This window comes from Protopterus annectens, chromosome 8.part0 (assembly GCF_019279795.1).
Source record: "Protopterus annectens isolate FY-2018-M chromosome 8.part0, PAN1.0, whole genome shotgun sequence".
NCBI lineage: Eukaryota > Metazoa > Chordata > Ceratodontiformes > Protopteridae > Protopterus > Protopterus annectens.
In genome coordinates, this window is record NC_056741.1 from 324,271,627 (window position 1) to 324,297,996 (window position 26,370).

The 26,370-nt window shown below is 45.4% G+C and overlaps 1 protein-coding gene across 1 annotated transcript in view; it reads right to left on the reverse strand.

The window, feature by feature from the left end:
- The window catches only part of CCT3 (chaperonin containing TCP1 subunit 3), a 1,145,726-nt gene that overhangs the window by 836,755 nt on the left and 282,601 nt on the right, over positions 1-26,370 (reverse strand). The window contains 2 exon segments of the mRNA XM_044079187.1: positions 18,499-18,507; positions 19,642-19,647. Of these exon segments, the coding sequence (XP_043935122.1) occupies positions 18,499-18,507; positions 19,642-19,647 (15 nt within the window).

A 26,370-nucleotide genomic window follows, 5' to 3' on the forward strand; every position in this document is an offset into this window, starting at 1 on the left:
ATTTTTGACACTGCGCAGGAGTGGGTACCAGTGCTAGCATGGCCAGTCTGGAGCAATCAGTATCATTCTTGGTTTGTCCTGTTTGACTTTCAGCACAACTTTGGAAAGCAGAGGCAGAGGGGGGAAGGCGTAAATTGATAGGTTTTTCCAGCTGAAGGACAGAGCATCCACTTTCCAGTTTTTTTGTGGGGAGTCCTTGTGCAAAACTTGTCCCAACTGGTAGTTCTGGGGGGTGGCAAATAGATCCATGTCTGGGCTCCCCCATTTGCTTGTCAACATGTTGAAAATCCGTGGTTCCAGTTTCCACTCGTGTGGGTCCATGTAATTTCTGCTTAGTCCGTCTGCCAGTGTATTCAATTTTCCTGGCAGGAATTGAGCTTGTTGGTGCCCTTGGTAGCTCAAGGCTGTGTTCCACAATGCCATGGCTAGTCTGCAGAAGGGATAGGAATGTGTACCTCCCTGCTTGTTTATGTACCACATAACCATGGTGTTGTCTGACTTTACCATTAGTTGTCCTGGAAGAATGTAGTCCTTGAAGGCTGTCAGAGCATTCTGTACCACTAACATTTCTTTTTGATTGATATGTAGGTGCATTTGAGTTGGGTTCCATTTGCCCTGAATGCACTTTCCTGCCAGGTGGCCCCCCCATGCACAGTCTGATGCGTCTGTAGTTAGGGTTTGGGCGGCAGGGGGAAGTGTGAACGGCAGTCCCTTGTTTTGGTGGCAGGCCTCTGCCCACCACAGGAATGCCAGGCATAGGCAAGATATGATAGGAATCATTGCTTCCAGGCTGTGACAATGCTGACTTCATAGACATTTTAAGTACCACTGTAGTTTCCTCATATGCAGTCTTGCATATGGAATTAGAGGAATGCAGGAGGCCATGAACTCAAAGGCTTGCAGTATTTGTCTTGCAGATACAGCAGGGTTTTTGTGGCCACTTGTTTGAAGTAAGTTACCAATTGAATTTGCTTCTCTGGCATGAGGAAAGCCATCTGGGCAATTGTATTCAAGCTTGCACCCAGGAATGTAATCTGTTAAGGGGGTACCAGTTGTGATTTCTTTTCGTTTATGGTGTACCCCAGACAAGTTAGAACCCTTTTTACAAACGCCAGATGATTTAGAAGTATGCCCTGGTTTTCTGCCTGAATTAGACAATCGTCCAGGTATGGACATATTTGAATATTTCCTTGCCTGCAAAATGCAATAACTGGAGCCAGGCACTTTGTGAATACCCTGGGCACAGTAGACAAGCCAAAGGGCAGTGCAGAGAACTGATAATGCAAGTAGCCTGCTTTGAAGTGTAGGTATCTTCTGCAAGATTCCCTGATTGGGATGTGCAGGTACGCTTCTTTTAAATCTAGAGTTGCCAATCAGGCATCTTTGTCTAGCATAGAAAGTAACTGGTGAAGAGTCAGCATCTTGAATTTTGGAATGTCCAGAAAGGTGTTTAGAGCAGACAGGTCCAGAATTGACCGCCATGATGATTCTTTTCTGGGTACCAGAAAAAGCCTGGAATAGAAACCTTGTCCCTTTTCCTCTTCTGGTACTGGCTGAATAGCCCCCACCATGTTTAAGAGGGAAAGTACTTGTTTTTGAGCCTCTGCCACGGACTTGGGGGCAGGTCTGGCCACCTGTTTGGTGCTGGCAACGTGTGGAAATGAAATCGGTATCCCTGGGACACTATTTAAAACCCATTTGCCCTGGGTTATGAGTTCCCAGTTCTTTGCATGAAGAGCAATCTTTCCCCCCAAAGGGCGGCTAAAAGGCAAGTGCTTGGAAATTTTAAAAGGAAGTCATTTAAATTGTTTACTATAGGGGGGTGTCTTGTTATTTCCAGATTTGGAAGTGGAGGCCCCCCCACTGCTTAGATCCGAGTGTCCCCTGGGACTGAAACCTGGTACTTTTGGTGCGTCTGGGTTTGGCTTGAGAGGATCTGGAGGGAGCTGGAAAAGACCAATTCTTAGTAGGCCAGTGCCTACTAAATCTTGGAGGTTGCACTTGTAAGAAATCCTTAACAGTTTGCATAGATTTAGCTTTACCTTCCATCTTTTTTAGAACTTCTTCAGCCTTATTGCCAAACAGGCAGTCCTGATTTAAAGGAGCATCCAACAATTTTGCTTTAACAAGATCAGGCAAAGATTGCTCCTTAAGCCAAGCATGCCTTCTAAGCACAGACCCAGTAACAGCAGCCCTGCAAAAGGCATGTAAAGAATCAAAACCGCATTGAAAAGTATGTTTTCCAACTTGTTTCAGCAGAATGCAATAAATCCTGTAAATCTATTTTCCACAGAGTCAGGAATCAACATCATTTTCTGTTTAAGCAGTCCAACAGTATGCTGTTGATATTTTATACACATGAAATTGGCAGTTTAAAGCCCTGACTGCCAAGGTTGCAAAATTATAAACCTTCTTACCCCCCATCTATCCAGCGCCCTGCAGTCTATCAGAAGGGGTAGGAGTTTTAGCAGCAGAAGCCTTAATGCCCTTGGGCCCCTAAGAAATGGTTTCTGTATCTGCAACAGGATTTTTGAAAAGGAACTTGTGGGACTCAGGAATCCTGTAGTATCTGTCAGGTTTACTAGGAGCCGGAGGCGGGGAATCAGGGGCCATACTGGATTCCGAAAACACATCAACAATGTCTAGTACAGGAGGTATAGCCAAAGGCCTATGCTGAGGTAGAAGGAAATCCCTAAGCCTCTTTTTTGAATCAGAAAATTCCTGACTTTCCCAGTGGAAATGCTCCCTTAAGGTATGTAAAGTTTCCCCAAAAGAAAAATCCTGAGGAGGGGAAGCAGAGGGAATGGAATCCTCTGCATCAGAATCCTCATAAGTAGGTATGGACAAATCCAGGTCATTAGAAGAGTAAGAAGAAACAGAAATCTGATCAGAAGATTCATAAACTCAGCCCTAAGCCTCCTGAGGGGGGGGGGGGGGTTGTCTACCCCTGAATTAAAGTAATTAAATCTTCAGCCATTTTGAACATCTGTTTTTTAGGCATAGGGGCCTGAACATGTGGCCTGGGTACCTGTTTTTTTAGACATAGATAGAGATTTAGACCTTAAGTAATGAAGGTGGAATCGGTTTAATATGCAAGTCTGTAGGCCTGAATACACCCGCAGAAGCCGGTGCCTGCACAGTGGCTCCGGACCCATCCAAGGTAGAGACATCAGCGGGTTCCATAAGTGAAGCATCTCGCGGCATACCGGACTCCGAATGGGTCTCAGTAGAGGCCTGCGAATCAGAATTAGCAGGTAACAGGGGCTGCGAATGCGCCTCACTGAGTACTGAACTGGTGACTGGCTTAGGAGAAGCGTCGTCGGCAGTTTTGGACCTCGGCGAACTGGCGACTGCCTTAGAAGCATAGTCAGCAGTTTTGGACCTAGGCAGCCTCTGTCTTTATCTTTGCGTTTTTTCGGAATCCCGGTAGTCAGATTGCTAACAGACATTTCTGAATAATTAAACAGAAATTAAATACTTAGAGGCAAAAATGTACTGACGAAGGAAAGTATGTCGATTAAATAAAGCACAAAACCGACAGCAAGGTACGTCGTGGTCAGGGCCTAGGCAAGGAATACAGTACGAATTAAAATCTTTGTGAGGTATTTGCTTTCCACAAGTAACGCAATTACCTTTTACTGACATCGGTAAGGAGCGAGAAAAAGTTTTCCCAACGGGGTACTTAGATTTAAGTTGAAGACTTCAGTTCTGAAACTCGAAAATGAAAATTTCAGGAGTTAGCCAACAGGCACTTGCGAAATGCTTCTGCTTCGGGCACCGCACAGCAAGAAAGACTAATGTAATGCCGTCGGATGCATGTTTTATACCCCTGACGATCTGACTTCATGGAAGAAGGGACAGCAACCGAAGCAGGACCAGAGACTGTTATTCAGGCCGACTGAGGGCAACCTGCCAGCAGATTATCCAAATGTAATGACTGCAACAGTGAAACACGAAAAACATGTGACAGTGCACACAGCCTGCCCTGAAACCTAGATATTTCCTGCAAGACTCCCTTATGGGGATGTGCAGATAAGCTTAAGTCTAGGGTGACTAGCCAGGCGTCCTTGGCTAGCATAGGAAGAAGCTGTTGCAGTGTAAGCATTTTGAATTTTGGGACCACCAGGAAGGTTTTGAGAATTGACAGATGCAGGATAGGGTGCCAAGAGCTCTCTTTTCTGAGCACCAGGAACAGTCTGGAGTAGAAACCCTGTCCAGATGGTTCCAGGTGCCCAGGAACAGTCTGGGGTAGAAACCCTGTTCCCTTTGCTCGAATGGAACAGGTTGAATAGCCCTGATACTGAGAAGAGAAAGCACCTGCTTTTGAGCCTCTGCCCACTGGTTTGGAGGAAAGTCTGGCAACCCGCTTGGGGTTATCAGCGAGTAGAAGAAGAATCGGTATCCCTGGGATACAACAGTTAGGACCCATTAGTCCTGGGTAATGAACATCCAATTTTGTACATGCAGGGCAAGTTTTCCTCCTAGTGGTGCAAGTACTTGGGCATGACTGGGAAGGATGATAGACAAGTCATTGTGAACTTTTTCCATAAGGGGTGGCTTACCACTCCCTGTTTTTGAGGTGGGAGCACTCCATTGTTTAGATCTCTGCATATCCTAAGACTGTAGTCTTGGTGGTTTGTTGCCCCTAGGTGTAGACTGAAGGCCTGGGAGAGACTGGAAAGGACCAGTTTTTAGAAGGCCAATGCCTACTGAATTCTAGGTGGCTGCACCTGTAACATATCAAACAGTCTGCATAGATTTAGCTTTTTCCTCAATCTTTTTAAGAACAACTTCTGCTTAACATCCCTGGTTTAATGAAGCATCTAGTAATTTTACTTTGAAATGATCTGGCAAGATTTGTTCCTTCAGCCAAGCACGCCTTCTCAGTACAGCCCCTGTGACAGGAGCCCTGCAAGATGTTTCTAAGGCATGAAAACCACACTGCAAAGTATGTTTACTAACTTGGCTTCAAAGTAGGTTTACTAACTTGGTTTGCAGAATGCATTAACTCTTGTAAATCTTTATTTTCTGCACAATCTGGAAGCAACAACATTTTTTAATTAGTCCCATAATATGCTACTGATACTTCAACATGTGAAACTGGTAATTCAAAGCCCTGATGGCAATAGTTGCAGAGGTATATACCTTCTTACTCCATCTGTCTAAAGCTCTAGAATCCCTGTCCGAAGGGGTAGGGTTTTTGGCTGAAGTAGCCTCAATGCCTTTAGGTCCCTGGATCTGCAGTGGGATTCTTAAAGAGAAATTTGTGACAGTCTGGTACTCTGTAGCACCTGTCAAGCTTTCGAGGAGCTGGTGGTAAAGTAGCAGGAATAAGACTGGATTCCATGAAGACATCTACATTATCCAGGACAGGGGGTATTGCTAGAGGCTTGTGCTGAGGCAAGTCTAAAAATTCTGAGTCTCTTTGGACTGAGGGTAGTCGTAGCATTCCCAGTGGAAATGTTCTCAAGGTATGCAAGGTTTCACCAACAGAAAAGTCCTCTGCAGGGAAGGCAGAGGGAATGGAATCCTCTGAATCTCAATCCTCATAGGTAGACAAGGGTATGTTGCCCTGGTAATCAGAGGCATCAGAGTCATCGGACTCATGGTCTGTAGAATCAAAAGGAAAATCAATTCTTGGTTTTTGGGGGGACGGGGGCTGGCTTCCCCTAATTAAAGTTATAAGGTCTTCAGCCATTCTAAGCATTTGTTTCTGTGGTATGGGAGCTTGAGCATGCGCTTTGGTCTGTTTTCTAGGCATATTGCAAACTCAGGCACTGAGAAACTTGGTAGTTTTAGTCAGAAGCAAAGTTGTAGGTTTAATACCAACATCGGAAGGTCAGAATACACCCTCGGAAGCTGGTGCCTGCACAGCGGCTCCGGACCCATTCAAGGTAGAGACAGCCACAGATTCCATAGTCGAAGAAGCATCTCACGGCGTACCAGACTCGGAAAGGTCTCAGAAGGGGCCTGCAAACCTGTAGAAGCAGGTATCTGGGGCTGCGAAGGTGCCTCACTGAGTACCGGCAGACTGGCAACTAGCTTAACGGAAGCATTGTTGGCAGTTTTGGACCTATGCGGTCTGTCGCTGTCTTTAACCTTACTTTTTTTCCGGACGATCGGTAGTCAGATGGCTTATCGAAGCCATTTCGGAATACAGAGAATGAGAGCAAAAGAATTTAGTGACAAAGATAGCCAGCCGACAAATAGTTTAGGCGTTAAACAAGGCACAAAACCAACAGTGAGGAACATCGTGGTCTTGGCCTAAACAGGTGACGCAGTAAGAATGAAAATCTCTGAGGTATTAGCTTTCCACAGGCAAGGCAATTGTTAACTTTTTCTGACAATGGTTAGAGCAAGAAAAAAGGATCCCCAACGAGGTACTTAGCTTTAGAAGACTTCAGGTTTGAAACTCGAAAAATGAAAATTTCAGATAGCGGATGACCAGCACTTGCGAACTGCTTTGGGCTCCCATGTGGCATGAAAAGCTGATGTAATTGCGTCGGCTGCATGTTTTATACCCCTGACGACCCGACGTCATGGAAGAGAAGACAGCATCCCAAACAGAAATCCCAAGACTCTGACATTCGGGCCGACTGAGGGCTACCTGTAGGCAGATAGCATAAGTGTGATGACTGCAACAGTGAAACACGAAGATCATAATTTGTTATGCAAGTCCTTGTATGGAATCTGCCTATCGCACTTGAGCTCATCCCTCTTAGCTGACATCTAAAAACTTTCAACAAAACTGCACAAGTAAGAAGGAAGATTTTCCAGTGGGGCACTTATCTGGATAAATGACTGAAGCAAAGATATCAATGGCTAAGCAGTGATCAGTCTAACACATGATCTGTATTCAGGCTGGCTGCAAAACAGTCTAATCCACGCTCATATGTCCATCTATATACCCCAATACATACAAACTGAGGAAATGCACCTGGAAGTATGCCCTCAGGAAGGTAATGCTTTGGTACCCCGGGCAGACAGTGGTGACAACCCATATGTCAGGAGTACTGCAGCAGTGGACTTCAGCCCAGACATCACTACATTACTGAATAATCTTCAGGAGCAGAAGTGAAGTTTAAGGTAAGACCAGAAAGAAATTATGTAAAGCTGGACTGAAAGGTAATAGTTATACAGAAAAGAAAACATATGTAATGTATGCAAATAGGGGGGAAAAAAAACTCATCCAGGCAATGAGCTGGAAAAACTGAAGGCTGTGGGTAGATCAATGAACCCCCTTTGTTGTGTAAGCAAGTACATTTTATGAGGAAGTTTGTGGTAATTGCCCTTGGCCATTTTCAAAAGGGAGACCCACCACTCCAAGGGCCAAAAGGGGTTTATCAAAATTATTCCCAAAGAACCTTTCTGGATCTTTAGGACAGTGGTTATCACAGGAAAGGGTGGAATGGCAATACAGAAATATCAGTGACCATAGGAATGAAATGGTATCAGTCTTCCAATGCCTTTCTGCAAGGAATCCTGGAGCAGAATTTCCTTAACTGTCTGCTAATGGAAGAAAACAGGTCTACTTCAGAAGCACCCCACAGATTATCAATTCCTAGAAGACCACTGGGTACAACTTTCATTCATGGGGGTCTGTCCTTGTCCTGCTCAGTTTGTTTGCCACAACATTCTGCTCAGATGGGATGAAAGTAGCCTGGAGGAACAGACTGTGCTGAATTGCTACCTAAAGCAAGTGTGCCACCTACTGCAATAGGTAGCTTGCAAAGGGGGGGTATGACTTGGTTCAGCAATAACTGTTTACATACCTTATCACGGTCAGTGCCTGGGATTACTAGTAGGGGGCCTGGAATCCAGAGGTAGAGAAATGAGATCATTTAGTGGTGCCATCATTTCTTTAACAATGGCTCAGCAGGTAGAACGCTTGCATTTGATGCAAGACCAGAAGGCTTGCAGGCAATTCCCACTACAGGAGACTGGATTGTTGCCACTGTAATGCAGCACTGGAGGGGTGCCAAATTCCTGACCATGCTGCAATTAAGACGAGATGCTAAATCAGAATACCATCTGCTTGAGTTGGTGGTAGCGAAGAGTAGGGAATGTTCCCTCAACACCCGGGCCAAATTTTCCCTAGTAATGTAAATGCTACCTCAGGTCTCCACTGACTAGAGGCCACTAGCCAGGTGGGATTAAACCAGCTTAAAGGATAAATACTATAAATCAATCTAAGTGTTCAATTTCTGTTGCTTGTTCCAGATGCCCTGGACTTCAGGTCTCTTGGACAAAGCTCCCAAAGCAAATTCAGAAGAATGCGTGGTCAAAGACTGAGCATGAGCCGTAAGGGAAAAACAGAGACATGGGTCAAGAGACAAAAGTTTCACCCAGCAGAGTATTTCCCTTCTTACAAACCCTAGAGTGGAATCCAAAATGATAGGGGGTCTTGATTCTGGGTGCAAGCCAATACGACTGACCATATAATCATGAAAACTGCCAAAGCCACGAAACCTAGAATCCTGAAGTATTATTCCCTCCTGGCAGTTGTAAGAGTGAGTCTAGTTGGAAAATGTCAGAAACTGTTCCTCTGGTGGAAAAAATAAAGCAGTCAGAGATGCATCTAGGAGACGTCCCAGAAATATCATCCCATGAGACAGAAGAGGATTTCACTACATTCACTTGAAATCTTAGACTGGGAATAAGGAAAGACACCCAGGAAAGATATTTTTGGGAAGCTCCTGAAAAAGAGGCTGCAAAAATGAGCAAGTCTATATGTAAAAATGTGAATGCCATGTAACCTGCAATCAGCTACTGCAGGTGCTATGCACTTTGTAAACGGTCTAGTAGCTGCTGACATCCCAAAGGCTAAGGCACAAAATTAAAATGCAAAGCAGACAAAAAAAATATTTAAACATGGCCTGAAATCTTTGAGAACCGGAATGTTGGCAAGTACCTTTTAAATCTAGGGTTACTAGACAACTAGGAGAAAAAGGCAACAGGGGCTGTGGGGAGCATTTTGAATTTTAGAAAACTGAACAGTCTAGGACAGGCCTCCACTTCCTTCCTTCCTAAACCACCAAACATTTTCTCGAGTAAAATCCCTTACTTTACTTATTTTGAAGAAACAGGCTCTATCTGTTGTTGAGGCAGCATTTGATCTCCAGCAGGAGGGAACAAAGGGGTTTGACAGGATAAGTAAAGAGATACTTGGAAAGGAGGGGAAATCTCACTGCCAGTTGTAGCCCTTCTGAACAATTCTCATAACCTACATGCCTTAAGTTATAAAGTGAACACTTAAGAGACTGGGAAATCTTTAATGGGTTAACAGGGTGGGGAAGGGGAACACATGATGAGGCAGGTAGTTAATCTCACTTTTTTCTTAAAACTGTACATGGTTTTGGGAGGCTTATTTTTTTAACTTTCCTGCCACTGTTTTCTGAAACACTATTTCCCTGTACTCTGTTGTGACTGCTCATGGTTTCCTAGAAACTGATCCTTTACTGGAAGGAAAGTTTCTATTAAATTCAGGTACAGGGGATTGAAATATCTGGATAACCCACTAAATTAACTTTCCTCTCATCAAATCTTTCAAGCACCTAAGCAGAGGAAGAACCACATACCTCTTTAAAGAGGGAAGTATTCAGGAGCTCAGCTTCTTCACATCCTTTGGTAAATTCTTATAATACAGCCAGGTAAAACCTTGCAATGACCCACTGACAGCTGCTCTACAAATCACATGAATAGTGCAATAATAAAAGTGTTTATTACTTGAGACAGAAGAAATTAAAGAATTCCAAGAAGACAATCTTTGAAGAATGTATGCCCGCAATTACATTTTTCAAACAGTCAATGAAAGCCACCAGAAACTTGGACATGCAAGCCTAACTATTCACCATTCTTAATGCCAAGGTGGAAGTGGTGCAATCCTTCTTCCTAAATCTATGGAAGGCTCTTCCATCCTTGTGAAATGCAGTATGGCTACTTACCATATGGCAGAAGATAGTTTTGTCAGATAAATTACTGTACAGTGGATAAAGTGTACACACTCCTGTTAAAATGGCAGGTTTTTGTGACATAAAAAAAACCCACCACAATAAATCATTTTAAAACTTTTCCCAACCCTTAATGTGACCTACAATCTGCAGAATTCAATTGAAAAACGAGTCTGTTAGGGGGGGAAATATAAAAAAATAAGCTGGTTGCATAAGTGTGCATACCCTTAAACTAATAGTTTGAAGCACCTTTTGAATTACAACATTCAATCTTCTTGGGTAGGAGTATCAGCATTGCACATCTTTACTTGTCAACATTTGCCCATTCTTCCTTGCAAAAGCACTACAAATCTGTCAGATTGTGAGGGCATCTCTTGTGCAAAGCCCTTTTCAAGTCACCCCAAAGATTTTCTATTGGATTTAGGTCTGGGCTTCTGGATGGGTCATTCCAAAACAAGAAGTTATGTACTCAGCATAACGTTCGATGTATGAAGTCCATCTCGCCTCACATTCTTACCCGTGGGTTCGGAGCCGAATGTCTGCTCCAACTCGGCCAAACGTTTAGCTAGAAGTCTTTCTATTGGCTGGGCTAAGATGGTATCCCATGCTGCACTGCTCTCTATCCCCAAATCTAGTTTGCTGTGAGCACCAGCACTCATTCTCCAAGCATAACACCTAAGGAAGGAAGAACAAACCAAGAATGAAGGGAGCCCTGAAACCAGGCCTAACCTCCAGATCCTCCAGGATGGAGGAAGGTGCGAGGGTAAGAAAGAATGTGAGGCGAGATGGACTACATACATCGAACGTTATGGTGAATACATAACTTCTTGATGTTATGTAGTCCAATCTCGCCTACAATTTTTACCAGTGGGACAGCGTACCCAGCACCTAAATTCTGGGAGGCTCAGTGGAAAATGCTCCTGAGCACTGTGGAATCAAAGACAGACCTGCCTCTAGATACCACATCTAACTTGTAATGAGTAACAAAGGTGAGGAGATGCCCAAGTAGCCGCAGCACAAATATCATGCATAGACAATCTGGCCTGAAAAGCTGTAGATGTAGACACAGACCGGGTAGAGAGAGCCTTCACTCGGAATTGTAAATCTCTTCCCCCTGAAGTATAAATGAAATAAATACAACTGGAAATCCACCTGGACAACGTGACTTTGGAAACAGGAGACCCAATTCTGTTTTCCAAAAATGAAAAACAACTGATCAGAGTTACTGAGGTCCTTCGTTCTGTGCAAATAAAATCATAATTGTCTGCGCACATCCAACTGATGAAATTTTAATTCTGCCTTGAGAACTGAGGAAAAAACACTGGCAATTCAATGGATTAGTTAAGGTTACTAACTGACGCTACTTTGGGAAGAAAGGAAGGATTCGGTCTGAGAGAAACCCTGTCCTTATGAAAAATCAAATAAGGGGATTTGATTGATAAAGCTTGCAGCTCCGAAACGCGTCTGGCTGACGTGATGGCTACCAAAAAGACAGTCTTCCAAGTTAAGAATTTTAAATCACAAGTGGCTGCATTATCAAAGGGGGGTGAAGTAAGACCCTGTAGAACAAAGTTCAAGTCCCAAGGCACAACAGGTTCAGAGACAGGAGGACAAAGCAACAAAGTGCCCTTCAGGAAAGCCTTACACAGTCTATGTGCCATTAGGCTAGGTTCGCCTATGACATGAAAGGTAGAAATAGTTGCCAACTGGACTTTAATGGTTGCGGCAGCTAAACCCTGGTTGAAAAGCATAGAAAGGAACTCCAATACGGACGAAATTGAAGCTGTGTACGGGTCAATCTTTTTGGCATGTGCCCAGATGGAAAACCTCTTCCATTTGCTGTAATAAATCTTCCTGGTCAACGGCTTATGAGAGGAAGATAGAATATGAACCACCTCTGGTGAAAATTGATGAAGCCTAACTAATGACGGAAGTGGTGTAAGCCAGGCTGTCAACCGGAGGGTCTGAAAAGAGGGATGGAGCTGCCCTGACATGCGAGTCAGTACGTCTGGTTGTGGGTCCAGAATCAGAGGAGCATCCATGACATAGGAATGGAGAAAGGGGAAACAAACTTGACAAGGCCAATGTGGAGCAATCAGAATCATTTTGCTTCCCAAGAATTGCGCTTTCCGAATAACATTAGACAGCAAGAGAACCGGAGGGATGGCATATAGTAGACCGGAGGGCCAATCGTGGACTAGAGCGTCCCTGGGTGACTCCCCCTGAGGGGGGATAAGGGTGAAGTAGCAGCTGCATTTGGCATTGAGGGGGCTGGCAAAAAGGTAGCAGTAAGGCTAAACCCACCTGCAGAAAATCTGCTCCGCAACTTGACAGTTCAGGGGCCACTCGTTAGGCATCAGAATAGCTCTGCTTAGCCTGTCTGCGATCACATTGGACTTCCACGGAATGTGCATTGCTACCAGAAAATATTGGGAAGACACTGCCACACTCGCATGGCCTCTCTGCAAAGGGGATATGACTTGGTTCTTCTCTGTTTGTTCAGATACCATACCACCAACATATTGTCTGAGTGAATTGCAATAGTCCTGAGAGGAAGAAAGCTCTTGAAGTGCTTGCAACGCTAGTAGCACTGCTCTCATCTCCAGGATATGAATGTGCAGATGCATCTCGTGCTCTTGCCACGTGCCTTGGACTGTCCTGCCTAGATAATGGCCCCCCCACCCCATCTGGGAGGCATCCGTGATCACCGTGGCAACCGGAGGCAAAGGAACAAAGGGCTTTCCCGCATTCAGGTTGTCGGTGTGAAGCCACCAACTGAGATCCTGTTTGCACCTGTCTGAGTAGAATAGGGTGAGAAAGTGGAAGATGTTGGAGACCACTGGGCGAAGAGTAGCCACTGAAGGAGCCTCATATGTAATCCTGCCAGGGGGACCAAGGATCATAGCAGCCATCGTCCCCAAAAATTGGAGGACCAATCTTGCCTTCACTCTTCTCAGAGGGAGCAAGGCGTAAACCTGTTGTTGTAGGACTCTGATTCTTTCCTGTGGTAGAAACACCCGCATGAGGACGGTGTCTAAGTCGGCGCCTATAAAAGTGACATGGTGCGAGGGCAACAAGGCAGATTTTTCCCAGTTCAAGGTGATGCCCAACTGTTGACACAGGTTGATAGTAGCGTCTCTGGTCTGAAGTAACAGATGCCTGGTGGTGGCAGTAAGGAGCCAGTCGTCCAGGTATGGAAACACTTGGAATCCCTGATGTCTCAAGTGAGCAGTCACCACTGCCATGCATTTGGTAAACACCCTGGGAGCTGTGGTGAGACTAAAGGGCAGGGCTCGAAACTGAAAGTGACTGGCTCCCAGCCGAAAGCGTAGGTGACTTCTGGATGCCCTGTCCATCTTTTTGAGGTAGTAAGCATCCTTGAGGTCTATGGAGCACATCCACACTTCTTTTCCCAACAATGGGAGAATAGACTGCAACATGACCATTCGGAACTTGGACTTTTGCACATGGGTGTTGAATCAGCTGAGATCCAAAATGGGTCTCGGGTCCCCTGTTCTTTTTGGCATCAAAAAGAATCTGGAGTAAGTCCCTAATCCAATCTGGTCTGAGGAGACATGTTGGATGGCTCCTTTTTCTAGCCGCTTTGAAACTTCTGAAGCTGCGGAATCCCTTTGACTGGGTGGAACATCCAGGATTTTCTTGATTAGAGGGGGATTTGATTAGAAGGGAATGACATCCTCCGGAAATTATTCGTAGAACCCATTGGTCCTGGATGATATCTTGCCAGGCCTCCGGGTATAATGAGATTCGGCCCCTGACTGGCTCCGGAAACGCAGAGTCGGGCCTCCCATCAAGAGCGGCGGTAGGGAGAACCACAAAAGAAATCGCGGTCTCCCGAATTGCTGAGGGCCTCCTTTGCCCCTAGGGTGGCATCTACCTGAATAAAACACCCCTTCCCCTGCCTCTGGAGGGGAGGGGCTTACCTTCTTGAACCACATCTTTCCACCCCTCTGGGCCTTGAGATAAGGCCTAGAGGGAAGGGGAAAATGGACTCTTACGGCAAACAGAGTTTTTCCCTCTTGCTCGCACCTAGTGAGAGTGTCTTTCACCTTGGTTCCGAACAAAGAGGAACCATCAAACGGGGCGTCAGTGAATGAAGACTTGAAAGCCTCTGTGAAATGACAAAGGCGCATCCAGGCCTGTCAAGAGCGATTCCTGAACTTGCTGCCCTACTCGCTCCCTCGGCTGCGTGGGAGATCAACCTCATGGAGGAGTTCACAACAGAACTGACGGTAGACATCTGAGAGCTGACCTTCTAAGCCACTGCCTCAAACATTAGCCATTAGAGCCTCAGAAACATTACCCGTTATGAGCATCTCCAAGCTCCTTAAGGAGATCTCTCTGGAGCCGTGTAAAGTGTGATAAGTAATTCAGTGACCGCAAAGTAAAGGCCACTGAAGAAACCGTACGCTTCCCGTACCAGTCCATAGTCCTAGACTCCTTGTTAGGGGGATGGACGGTGGAAGAAGTCTCAGCTAATTCCTTCTGGGTGGCCGCTGCCACCACCATGGCATCCACAGGGACTCCCTTGAATAGAAATTCCTCATCAGGAGGGGCAGACAAAACTTTATTGCGTCTCCTGGGGACTGGTTCCACAGAGTCAGGAGTTTCCCACATCCTTCGACAAACCAGATCCAGAAGCTCGAAGGGTGGAGACACCCAAGAGGCAGAGGTCTGAGCACCAAAGGCCTTCAGGAACACAGACTCCTCTTCAGAGGGGGCTTTGGATGGCCAGTCACCTCTTTGCTTCAAAATCTCTAGGATGTCAGAGAAAGAAACATCCTCAGAGGATGACTTAGGGGACCCTTCAGATTCCACGAGGTTGGTGTCTGACGTGAGAGACTCATCTTGGGAATCTATGTGCTTCCTCTTGCACGTTCTCTTTCTGGGTGGCTCCTCAGGCAAAAACTCTGAGGGGCCCTCAGAAATATGGGGACCACTCGTGGGGATACCCTGAGGCCTTGGGGCTCTGCTGCCCAGAGATGGATGGTGATCAGAGACCTGCACCGGTGCTGTAGGGAACGGAGTGACCGAACCGTATGATGCCGCTGACTACCTGGCCAGCACGCTCCGCATGGCTTCGAAAGCTGGTCCTCCCAGATTCGAAGATTGACCAGCCTCTGAAGCCGATGCAGGAGTCAGGCTTCCCCACGCCGAAACACCGAGAGGGAGGCTAGGAGCCGAGAGGTGTCCCAAAGCCTCTCCCTCGTGTCTGACCAATGAATCCAGAGTCCTGAACCCAGTGGACGCGCCGACAGGGTTGGAGCCAACGTTGGAACAGATAAGCCAGGAGGGGCTGTCGGAACCGACCTAGGGACATCACACGGAGCCAAGCACTCCGGCTCCGAAAGCTGAGATGCGCTCAGAGGAGGAAGTATCGATGTAGGTTGAAGGACCAGCTCCGGAGCAGACTGGGTCAGAGCCAAAAACAATTTTGCCAGTACCGCTGACTGAAGTCTCTGCACCAACTCTATCAACATCCACATCCGATAAGGTCCTGGAGGATTTGGAGGATAGGGAAGGAGATCGAGGAGACCACTCTAAAGAAGACCCGCGAGGAGGAGATACCGGCCTAATGCTAGGCGACTGGCTCCAAACAGGCTCCAAGAAAACTGGAGCCGAAGCAGGTTCCATAACCACTGACACTTCCTGCGGCCCACAGGGCAATGGAGCCGAGGATGTCATTGAGGATTTTGCTGTTTTCTCCGGCGGCTCCGAGGATACTGATGGAGTCGGGGATCGCTTTTTAGCCTTGGAAGATTTAGCTTTTGATGGAGAAGCCTGGAAGCACTCTCCAAACCCTCGAAGGAGGGTTTCAGAAGTCCCTTCAAAATCAATTTGTTCTTCCTTTCCTGAAGAACATGCGGGCTAAAGGCATGACAAAAACTACACGATTTCTGGAGGTGAATCGCTCCCAGACAGTACACACTGTGTCCATCAGTGATGGACATCTTATAACTGCACTTGGAGCACTTCTTAAAGCCAGAGGGCTTATGCTCCTTAGTATCTTTAGACAGTTACCACAAATACCAAGTAACTAACTCAAAACTAGACCAACGGTCAAACAGCCACAAGCGCGGGAACAGGACAAAAACAGTACACCACAAAGACCTCTAACTAAAACGGTCCTTAGACACAAGTACAAGGGGGAGGACTAATGCCTGTAATTTAAATGGTTTTAGCCCAAGGGAAAAGTTAGCACACAAGGAAAGCAAGAGGACAGACTAGGTCCTCTAACTGAAACAGGCCTAGCCCATTGGAAACAGCTAGTGGGATACCACAAGAACACGCTATAAGAAAAAAACACAACTTCTCCACAACAGAGTCAAGAAACACAAATAGCTATGAAAATAGCTTTTTTTTTTTTTTGCAAAAAAACTTCTCTGTTATAAAGAAAAGGTACTTAGCCACAGCCAAGAGCGAGACCACATCCGAGCTACACGAGCGGCAAACGAGATCTGGGGATAGAGAGCAGTGCAACATGGGATACCATCTTAGCCCAGCCAAAAGAAAGACTTTGAGCTAAAATTATGGCAGAGTCGGAGCCGACATTCAGCTCCGAACCCATGGGTAAGAATGTAGGCGAGATTGGACTACACAACATCTTTAATTTTCTTCTGGTAAAGCCTTTTTTTGTTGATTTCGATGTATGCTTAGGGTCATTGTACTAAAAGGTGAAATTCCTCTTCATCTTACTAGCAGACTCCTGAAGGCTTTGGGCCAAAAGTGACTGGTATTTGAACTGTTCATAATTCCCTCCACCTTGACAAAATACCCAGTTCAAACTGAAGAAAAAAATCAACCCCAAAGCATGATACTGCCACCACCATGCTTCACAGTGGGGATGGTGCACTTTTGGTGATGCAAAGTCTTGTTTTTGCACCAAACGCACCTTTTGAAATTGTAGCCAAAAAGTTCAGCCTTGGTCTCATCAGACCACTACATATTTTCCCACATGCTTTTGGGAGACCTGATGTATTTGTTTTGCAAATTTTAGCCGGGCCTGGGTGTTTTTTCTGTGTAAGAAAAGGCTTCTGTCTTGCAACCCTATCCCATAGTCCAGACATGGAGAATACGGGAGATTGTTGTCACATGTAGTACCCAGCCAGTACTTGCCAAAAATTCCTGCAGTTCCTTCAGTGTTGCTGTAGGTCTCTTGGCAGCCTCCCTGACCAGTTTTCATCTTTTCTTTTCATCAATTTTGGAGGGACGTCCAGTTCTTTGCAACGTCACTGCTGTCCCATACTTTCTCCACTTTTTGATGACTGTCTTCACTGTGTTCCATAGTATATTCAATGCTGTGGAAATGTTTTTGTAACCTTCTCCTGACATATACCTTTCAACAAGGAGATCCCATTGATGTTTTGTAAACTCTCTGCGAACCATGGCTTTTGCTGTAGAGGGCAAGTGAGTAAATGTCAGGAAAATCCTACTAGGACAGCAGAGCTTTATTTGGGGTTAATCAGAGTCTCTTGAATTGCTAGCAGGTGTGTACCTAAGAATGAATGAATGTTGTAATTAAATCAAAAGGTGCTTCAACAAAGTATTAGCTTAAGGGTGTGCACACTTATGCAACCAGCTTTATTTTATCCCCCCCCCCCCCCAACAGATTTGTTTTTCAACTGAATTGTACAGGTTATAGCTCACATTAAAGGTGCGAAAAGTTTTGAAATGATTTATTGTAGTCTCATTTTTTATATCACAAAAACCTGGCATTTTAACAGGGGTGTGTACACTTTTTATATCCACTGTATAGCGAGACCTAGAATTTGAAAAAAGAATTTGCAGGTCTAAGGAGCCATACATATTTTACCAGATTTTCTGAGGACAGGTAGCTGCTGTCAGACAAAAGTACAGTTTTGTACCTACCATAAATGTAGATGTCCGAGAGGTATGCATCTGCAGTCCTTACAAATGGGTTGTCCTGGCCTCAGGCAGCCCTTCGGTCAGCCGGATTCCAAAGTCTGGGTCTGGCCTCGGCTGATGTCGCACTTCACCCGACGTCATAGCTGCAGTTCTGCGGGTATAAAGGCATCAGCCGATGCCATTTTCCTCAGTCTTTCTTGCCCCAGATGCCAGGTGCCCTCTAGGAAGGCTAAATTTGGATAAATGCAAATATTTCCAAACAATAGAGAGCAAATAGAAATAAACATGTATATACATATATACAAACAAATACACCATAATAGATTCTCCCAGCTAGCTACAAGATGGGCCATTACCCTAGGAGTGCCACAGAGGGGAAGGAGGGTGGGTAATCCTGACTGCAGATGCATACCTCTCGGACATCTACATTTATGGTAGGTACAAAACTGTACTATGTCCTTCAAGGATGCATCTGCAGTCCTAACAAATGGGTAGAATACCATAGCCAAACTGGGGGAGGAGGCACTAAGGAGGCACTAAGAGTTTATGGTGTAGTTAAGATCCCTTGCAAAACAGCAGTGGCAAAACCTGCTCGGGATCTGGAGTATAAAGGCAGATTATAATGCTTGGCAAATGTATGCACAGAGCTCCAAGTAGCAGCCTCTAAAATGTCTTTGGTAGCCACTCCTCGTAAGAAAGCTGTAGTAGTGGCTGTAGCCCTTGTGGAATGAGGTCTGATGTTTTCTGGAGTTGCCTTTCCATGAAAAGAGTAACAAAATCTAATGCAATTTCCTATCCATTTTGCTACCAGAAGCTGGTCAGTTTTTCTATAGTTCTTGGTTCTGTCCAGGTAATAGCGCAATTGTCTGTGTACATCTAAGGTATGCAGCAATCTTTCCCCCCTGTTCTGTGGGTTGGGGAAGAATGTTGGCAGGTGTATTGCTTGGTTTAAAGATACTCTGGAGACCACTTTTGGCATAAAGGTAGGATTAGTTCTCATGGACACTCTATCCTGATGGAAGATAAGGAAGGGTTGTACTGCCATTAATGCCTGTAATTCAGAAACCCTTCTAGCTGAAGTGATTGCAAGCAGGAATGCAGTTTTCCAAGATAAGTACTGTAATTCTGCTGTTGCTGCTGGTTCAAAAGGGGGAAGTGTTAACTTTTCTAACACAAAGTTCAAGTCCCATGTAGGCAATGGTGGTTTCCTTGGTGGCTTTACATTTTTAATTCCTCTGAGAAACTGCCTGAGTAGAGGTTGAGAAAAGACTGGAGGATCCATGTTGTATTCTGCTGAAATTGCTGATGCATGAATCTTAATGGAGGAGTAAGACAGACCATTGTGGAAAAGCTCTGCTAAGTATTCCAGGATGTTAGCTATGTTTGCCAATGATGCATCTACTCCTTTTGTTGCACTCCAGATGAGATATCTTTTCCATTTTGCTGAATAAGTTTTCCTTGTTGAGGGTCTGCGAACCTCCAAGATAATGTCTTTAACCCTTTGAGATAAATCTGGGTTATTTTGCCTTATATAATGTTCCAAGTAGCTAGTTGCAGTGTTTTCAAGTTTGGATGCAGGATTTTGAAGTTGTTCTGTGTTAGCAGTAGAGGTAGTAGGGGTAGAGGCCATGCGTGTTCCCGGGACATACTCCTCAGTAGTGGGTACCAATGTTGTCTCGGCCAGTCTGGAGCTATCAAGATGATCCTCGGGTGATCTTCTTTGATCTTCAGCAGCACTTTGTGCATCAAAGGAAGACGTGGGAATGTATATGCTGTCAGGTTTTCCCAACTGAAGGATAGGGAGTCCACCCTCCAAGCAAGTGGGTGGTATGTCCTTGTGCAGAATTTCTTCAATTGGTGGTTGTGTGGGGACGCGAACAGGTCTATTTCTGGCAGTCCCCATTTCCTTGTGATGGTTCTGAAGATGTCTGGATGCAGCATCCATTCGTGGGCATCCGTGGTGGTTCTGCTTAAGATGTCTGCTAGTATATTTTCTTTTCCTGGCACAAATATGGCCTGGAGCTGAATGTTGAAGCTCAGGGCCAAATTCCAGAGGTCCACTGCCATCCGGCATAGAGGATAGGAATGTGTGCCTCCCTGCTTGTTGATATACCACATAACTGTGGTGTTGTCCGTCCTTATCAGCAAATGACCCTGTTGAAGGAATGGTCTGAATGTCTGAATTGCCTGTTTTACTGCCAGCATCTCTTTTTGATTTATGTGTAGGTTCATCTGGTCTTGAGTCCATAAGCCTTGTATGCACTTGTCCACCATGTGTGCCCCCCAACCGAGGTCTGAGGCCTCCGTGGTGATAGTCTGGCTTGGGTGAGGCCTGTGGAAGGGCAGTCCTTTGTTCAATTGACAGGCCTGGGCCCACCACTGGAATTCTTGTTTCAGGCATGGAATTATTGGAATTTGGGTTTCTAGGCTGTGCTTGTGCTGAGACCATAAATTCCTCAGGTACCATTGCAACTTCCTCATATGTAGTCTGGCATGTGGAATTAATATTATGCAGGATGCCATGTAACCCAGGGCTTGCAGTATTTTCCTTGCTGTAAGCTGGTTCTGCGTTGTCAATGCCATGAAATAGAGTGGTAGCTGCTTCTGTTTTTCTGCTGTGAGGAATGCCATCTGGTTTGATGTGTCCAGTTCTGCACCCAAGAAGGTTATCCTTTGGGATGGTATCAGCCTTGACTTTTTTGTGTTGACTGTGTATCCCAGGGCTTGTAGCAGGTGAATAACCTTTTTCATATCTTTTGTTAATTTGTCCTTGCTGTCCGCTTGTAACAGGCAGTCGTCCAGGTATGGATAAATTTGAATTCCCTGAAGCCTGCAATGAGCAATTACTGATGCCAGGCATTTTGTGAATACTCTGGGCGCAGTAGATAAGCCAAAAGGCAATGCTGAGAATTGATAATGCTCTGATCCTGCAAGAAATCTGAGGTATCTTCTGCAATTTGGTCATATGGGGACGTGCAGGTATGCCTCCTTGAGATCCAGAGTCACCAGCCAAGACTCCTTGCCCAGCATGGGAAGAAGTTGCTGTAGGGTCAGCATCTTCAATTTTGGAACAATGAGATATGTGTTTAGAGCGGACAGGTCGAGGATAGGTCTCTCCATTGGTTTTCCTTTCTTGGTACCAGGAAAAGCCTTGAATAAAATCCTTATCCTTGTTCCATAGCCGGTACCTTTTCTATAGCTCTCATCCTTAGTAAGTGGTCTATTTGCTGTAGAGCGTTTATCCTTTGGTTTGGAGGTAGGTTTGGCATTCCTCTCTTCCTTGGAAGAGTATGGAAGTGAAACCTGTAGCCTTTGTCTATTGTCTGTAAAATCCATTTGTCTCCTGTAATGTAATGCCAATTTACTGAAAAATAAGGCTAGTTTTCCGCCTAAGGGTTTTCTGGAAAGGACCAATTCTTGGAAGGCCAGTTCCTACTAAATCTCGGAGGCTGGACCTGTAAGAAATCCTTGACTGTCTGGACAGATTTAGCTTTTTCTTCCACCTTCTTCAACACTTGCTGTGCAGGGGAACCAAACAAACTGTGCTTTTCCATGGGAGCATCTAGTAGCTTTGACTTTACATGGTCTGGTAAGGATTGCTCTTTTAACCATGCATGTCTTCTGATCACTGTACCAGTCATAGCTGATCTAAAGGAAGCCTCCAGTGCATCACAGCTGCATTTTAAGGAATGATTACTGACCTGCTGAGTGTTATGCACCAAATCCTGAAGGGACTTACGGTCCAAAGGCTCAGGCGAGGACAGTTTTTTAGTGAGCTGATCTAACAGAAACTCCTGATAGTGAATCATGTGGAATTGACAGTTTAAGGCCCTAGCCGAAAGAGTAGCAGAAGTAAAAAATTTTTTACCCCATCTCTCCAATGCCCTAGATTCTCTTTCAGAGGGGAGGGGTTTTTTGGCAGAGGCAGCTGCTACAGCTTTGGGGCCCTGTGAAATAGTTTCAGGATCAGCTATAGAAGCCTTATACAAATGACAATGTGTGTCTGGAACCCTGTAGTATCTGTCGGGCTTAGCAGGGGCCGGAGGCAGTGAGTCAGGGGCAGTACAAGCATCATTAAATGCATCATCCATAACTGTAAGTACTGGAGGAATAGCTAAAGGCCTATGCTGTGGTAAATGTAAAAAGGTCCTAAGCCTTTTCCTAGAGTCTGAAAAATCCTGGCCCTGCCATTGAAATTGTTCCCTCATAGCGTGCAAGGTTTCCCCAAAAGAAAATTCCTCAGGAGGAGAGGCAGAAGGTATGGAATCCTCTGCATCAGAGTCCTCATATGGAGAATAAGGGCCTTCTGGAGGATTGGTATTTTCTGAATAATCAGAGGAGTAATCTGAAGAAACTGGCTCAGGGGGCTCTGCTCTAGGCCTCTTCTCTGGAGGTGGGTGAGAGGCCCTGTCAGGGTGAGACTGGGTTCCCCTGATCAAAGAAATGAGATCCTCTGCTAGACTAAGCATTTGAGTATTAGTGCTAGGCCTGTGAGAGGGGGTTTTAGCAGGAACGGCCTTTGAAGATTTAGCTGCTTTGGCCCTGGCAAAAGCCTTAATTGACATGGATGCAGGGGGCCTAGCAGCTCCACGTGCAGGAGAAGATACATCTAAGGGGATAGTATCTGATAAATCCTGAGAAACTGTAAGAGCAGGTGGAATTTCCGTAGCAGATTCAGCCATGCTGGAAGAGGCCTCCGTAGTAGGAGGTATGCTTTCGGCTGAAGGGAGAACCGAGGACTCTGTTTCAGCCGAACCAGAGACACTCGCGGTTGGCTTAACCGCGGTTTCGGCCGAAACCGTGGACCGCGAGTGTCTGTCCTTTTCCTTACGCTTTTTAGCTAAATGTGAAGTCGGAGTCTCCGACGGCATGATATAAGCAAAAGCGGAGCCGAAAAACTCCTCTGCAAACTCCGACCGACGTCTTAGTGTCCGTCGGTTGAAGGAAGCACAGGCTAGACAAGCTGCTACGTCGTGGTCTGGGCCTAAACAAGGTAGGCAGTAAGAGTGGAAATCTTTATGAGGTATTTGTTTCCCACAAGTTAAACAGTTATTCACTTTTTCTGACATCGGCTGAGGCAAGAGTCCCCAACGGGGTACTTAGCTTTTTAGAAGTCTTCGGTAGTAGCAATCTCTGGTTCTGACCGACCGGCACTTGCGAACAGCTTCTGCTTCGGGTGCCACGCGGCAAGAAAGACTGAGGAAAATGGCGTCGGCTGATGCCTTTATACCCGCTGAACTGCAGCTATGACGTCGGGTGAAGTGCGACATCAGCCGAGGCCAGACCCAGACTTTGGAATCCGGCCGACCGAAGGGCTGCCTGAGGCCAGGACAACCCATTTGTTAGGACTGCAGATGCATCCTTGAAGGACATCTTCATGTTACTCAAGTCAGAAGTAACAAACTTCATAACACCCATGCAGATGGGAACTGAAAGTTCGACTGCAGAATCCTACAACTAAGGCACTGTAAACTAGCACATCCACTCATGCATGAATCGTGCCATCCCCAATAGAACCATGACGCTCTCCTCCTCCAAAAAAAAAAGGAAGCCAATCTGGTGGTCCTTTGCCATAAACAAACTTTACAACAAAAGGAAGAAACTGTTGCAAAAGAGAGGAAAATCCTAGGATGCAAAAAACTTCCTTACCAGCCTCAGGAAAAAGCTGATATCCCTCATAAAATCCTCCAAAGCTAGTTACGAAAATAAAATTGCCAAAGATTCCAAAGAGTCAACCACAAGGTATTCTATAGCTATGTCAAGAATCTAAATGGCAATGCTCAGATCTGCTCTGAGCTGCAACAGAATGGCATTAAATACACTGATTCCGAGGATATTGCCAATATCCTGGCAGATCGATTCAGTACAAACTTCACCCCCTAAAGGGCCCAACTCAATACCGAAAGATTGCCAAATTCTGTTAATAACGGCCACACAGGTAAAAAAAAACACTCTGCAAAGCTAAGAATACAGCATCCATGGGACAAGACATCCCAGGCTGCGTACTACATGAACTACAAAATGAACTGGCACCTTACCCAAGTGTCAAGTTTAATCATAGCCTCACTTCAGGCTTCATGCACGCCGAGTGGCGCACAGCTACAGTTATCCCACTCCACAAGGGGGATCCACATTGGAACCCAGGAACTACCACCCCATCAATCTGACGAGCCTCACCTGCAAGGCCATGGAACGTATCATCATGTAACTTATAAACAGACATTGGCAACCTTAAAACACTAGACCCCATGCAGTTTGGGTTAGTGGAGGGCCGATCTTGTCTCCTGAACCTGACTGACTTCTTCGAATCAGTCTCCAGAGCTGTGGACAAGGGAAGGGTGGTCCACACAGCCTATTTGGACCTTTCCACGGCCTTTGACACTATCCCCCACTCTGGACTCAAACTTACTAAGCTGGGCATTAATCTCTACGTCACTCAATGGGTTGCCAACTGGCTTACTGACAGAACCCACACTGTAAAAGTAGCAGACTATAAATCCAGCTCCAGACAAGTGGAGTACCTCAGGGTTCAGTGCTGGGACCGCTCTTGTTTGGCATCTACTTCTCTGAAGTACAGGCCACATAAAGGGACTCTGGCTAACAAAGTTCGCAGATGACTGCAAACTGGGAGCCATTATTGAATCCCCAAATGATGTGGATATTGTACAAAAGGGGCTTACAGAAATAGATGCTTGGTGCCAGAGCCAGGGGCTCAAGCTCAATGCTAAGAAATAAAGAAGTTATGTATAATGTTCCATGTTTGTAGTCCATCTCACCTATATTCTTGCTGGATGAGTTTGGAGCGGATATTCGGCTCAGACTTGGCCTATATTATACTAAAGCTCAAGAGCTTTTTACTGGCTCGAGGCTAGCCCCTATCCCATGGTGCCTCATGGCAATTCCCCAGATCTAGTGTGCAAGAAAGTAATAACTATTAGGTAATAATAAGAAAGAATCTGTAAAAATACAGGAAGGGATTAGAAACCTAATCCATTCCAGGTGGACAATAAAGAACAAAGTCAGGCAGCCACAAAAACAGAAGATGCAAAAACCAAACGGTTGCAGGTACAATGAGGTGCCCAAAACACACAACAGCAGCAAAAGTAAATTAAGGCACCAAAGTTACACACTGGAAATCAGTCACTGTACTTTATTACAGAAGACAAACGGTAAGCGCTTTCACAAAGTACAGTTTTGTACCTACCATAAATGTAGATGTCCGATAGGTATGCATCTGCAGTCATAACATATGGGTTGTCCTGCCTCAGGCAGTCCTTCGGTCGGCCGGATTCCAAAGTCTGGGTCTGGCCTCGGCTGATGTCGCATCTTCCCCGACGTCAGAGCTGCTGGGGTATAAAGGCATCAGCCGACGCCATTTTCCTCAGTGTTTCTTGCCCCAGATGCCAGGTGCCCTCTAGGAAGGCTAAATTTGGATAAAAGTTGAAAAGTCCAAACAGAATAAAACAATATATATATATATATATATATATATATATATATATATATATATATATATATATAGATATATATACACACACACAGATATACATACAAACAAATACACCATAATAGATTCCCCCAGCTAGCTGGAAGAGGGTTAAGCACCCTAGGAATACCACAGAGGGAAGGATGGTGGTATCTTGACTGCAGATGCATACCTATCGGACATCTACATTTATGGTAGGTACAAAACTGTACTATGTCCTTCAAGGATGCATCTGCAGTCATAACATATGGGTAGAATACCATAGCCAAACTGGGGGAGGAGGTACTAAGATAAAGATGGTGTAGTTAAGATCCCCTGTAAAACTGCAGTTGCAAAACCTGCTCGGGATCTGGAGTATAAAGGTAGATTGTAATGCTTGGCAAATGTATGCACGGAGCTCCAAGCAGCAGCTTCTAAAATGTCCTTGGTAGCCACCCCTCGTAGGAAAGCTGTAGTGGTGGCTGTGGCTCTTGTGGAGTGAGGCCTGATATTTTCAGGAGCTGTCTTTCCATGAAAAGAGTAGCAGAAACGAATGCAATTTCCTATCCATTTAGAGATAGTCTGCTTGGAAATTGCTTTTCCTTGCACTCCAGTTGCATATGCTACCAGAAGTTGGTCAATTTTTCTGCTGGTTTTAGTTCTGTCCAGATAGTAGCGTAGTTGTCTGTATATCCAAGGTGTGCAGTAGTTTTTCCCCCCTGTTCTGTGGGTTAAGGAAGAACGTAGGCAAATGAATAGCTTGGTTCAAGGATACCCTGGATACCACCTTTGGCATGAAAGTAGGATTGGTTCTCAGAGACACTCTATCCTGGTGAAAAATAAGGAAAGGCTGCACTGCCATTAGTGCCTGTAACTCGGATACTCTTCTTGCTGAAGTGATTGCTAGAAGGAAAGCAGTTTTTCAAGATAAGAACTGTAAGTCTGCTGATGCTGCTGGTTCAAAAGGGGGAAGTCTTAATTTTTCCAGCACAAAATTGAGATCCCATGCAGGCAGAGGGGGTTTCCTTGGAGGTTTTACATATTTGATCCCTCTTAAAAATTGTCTGA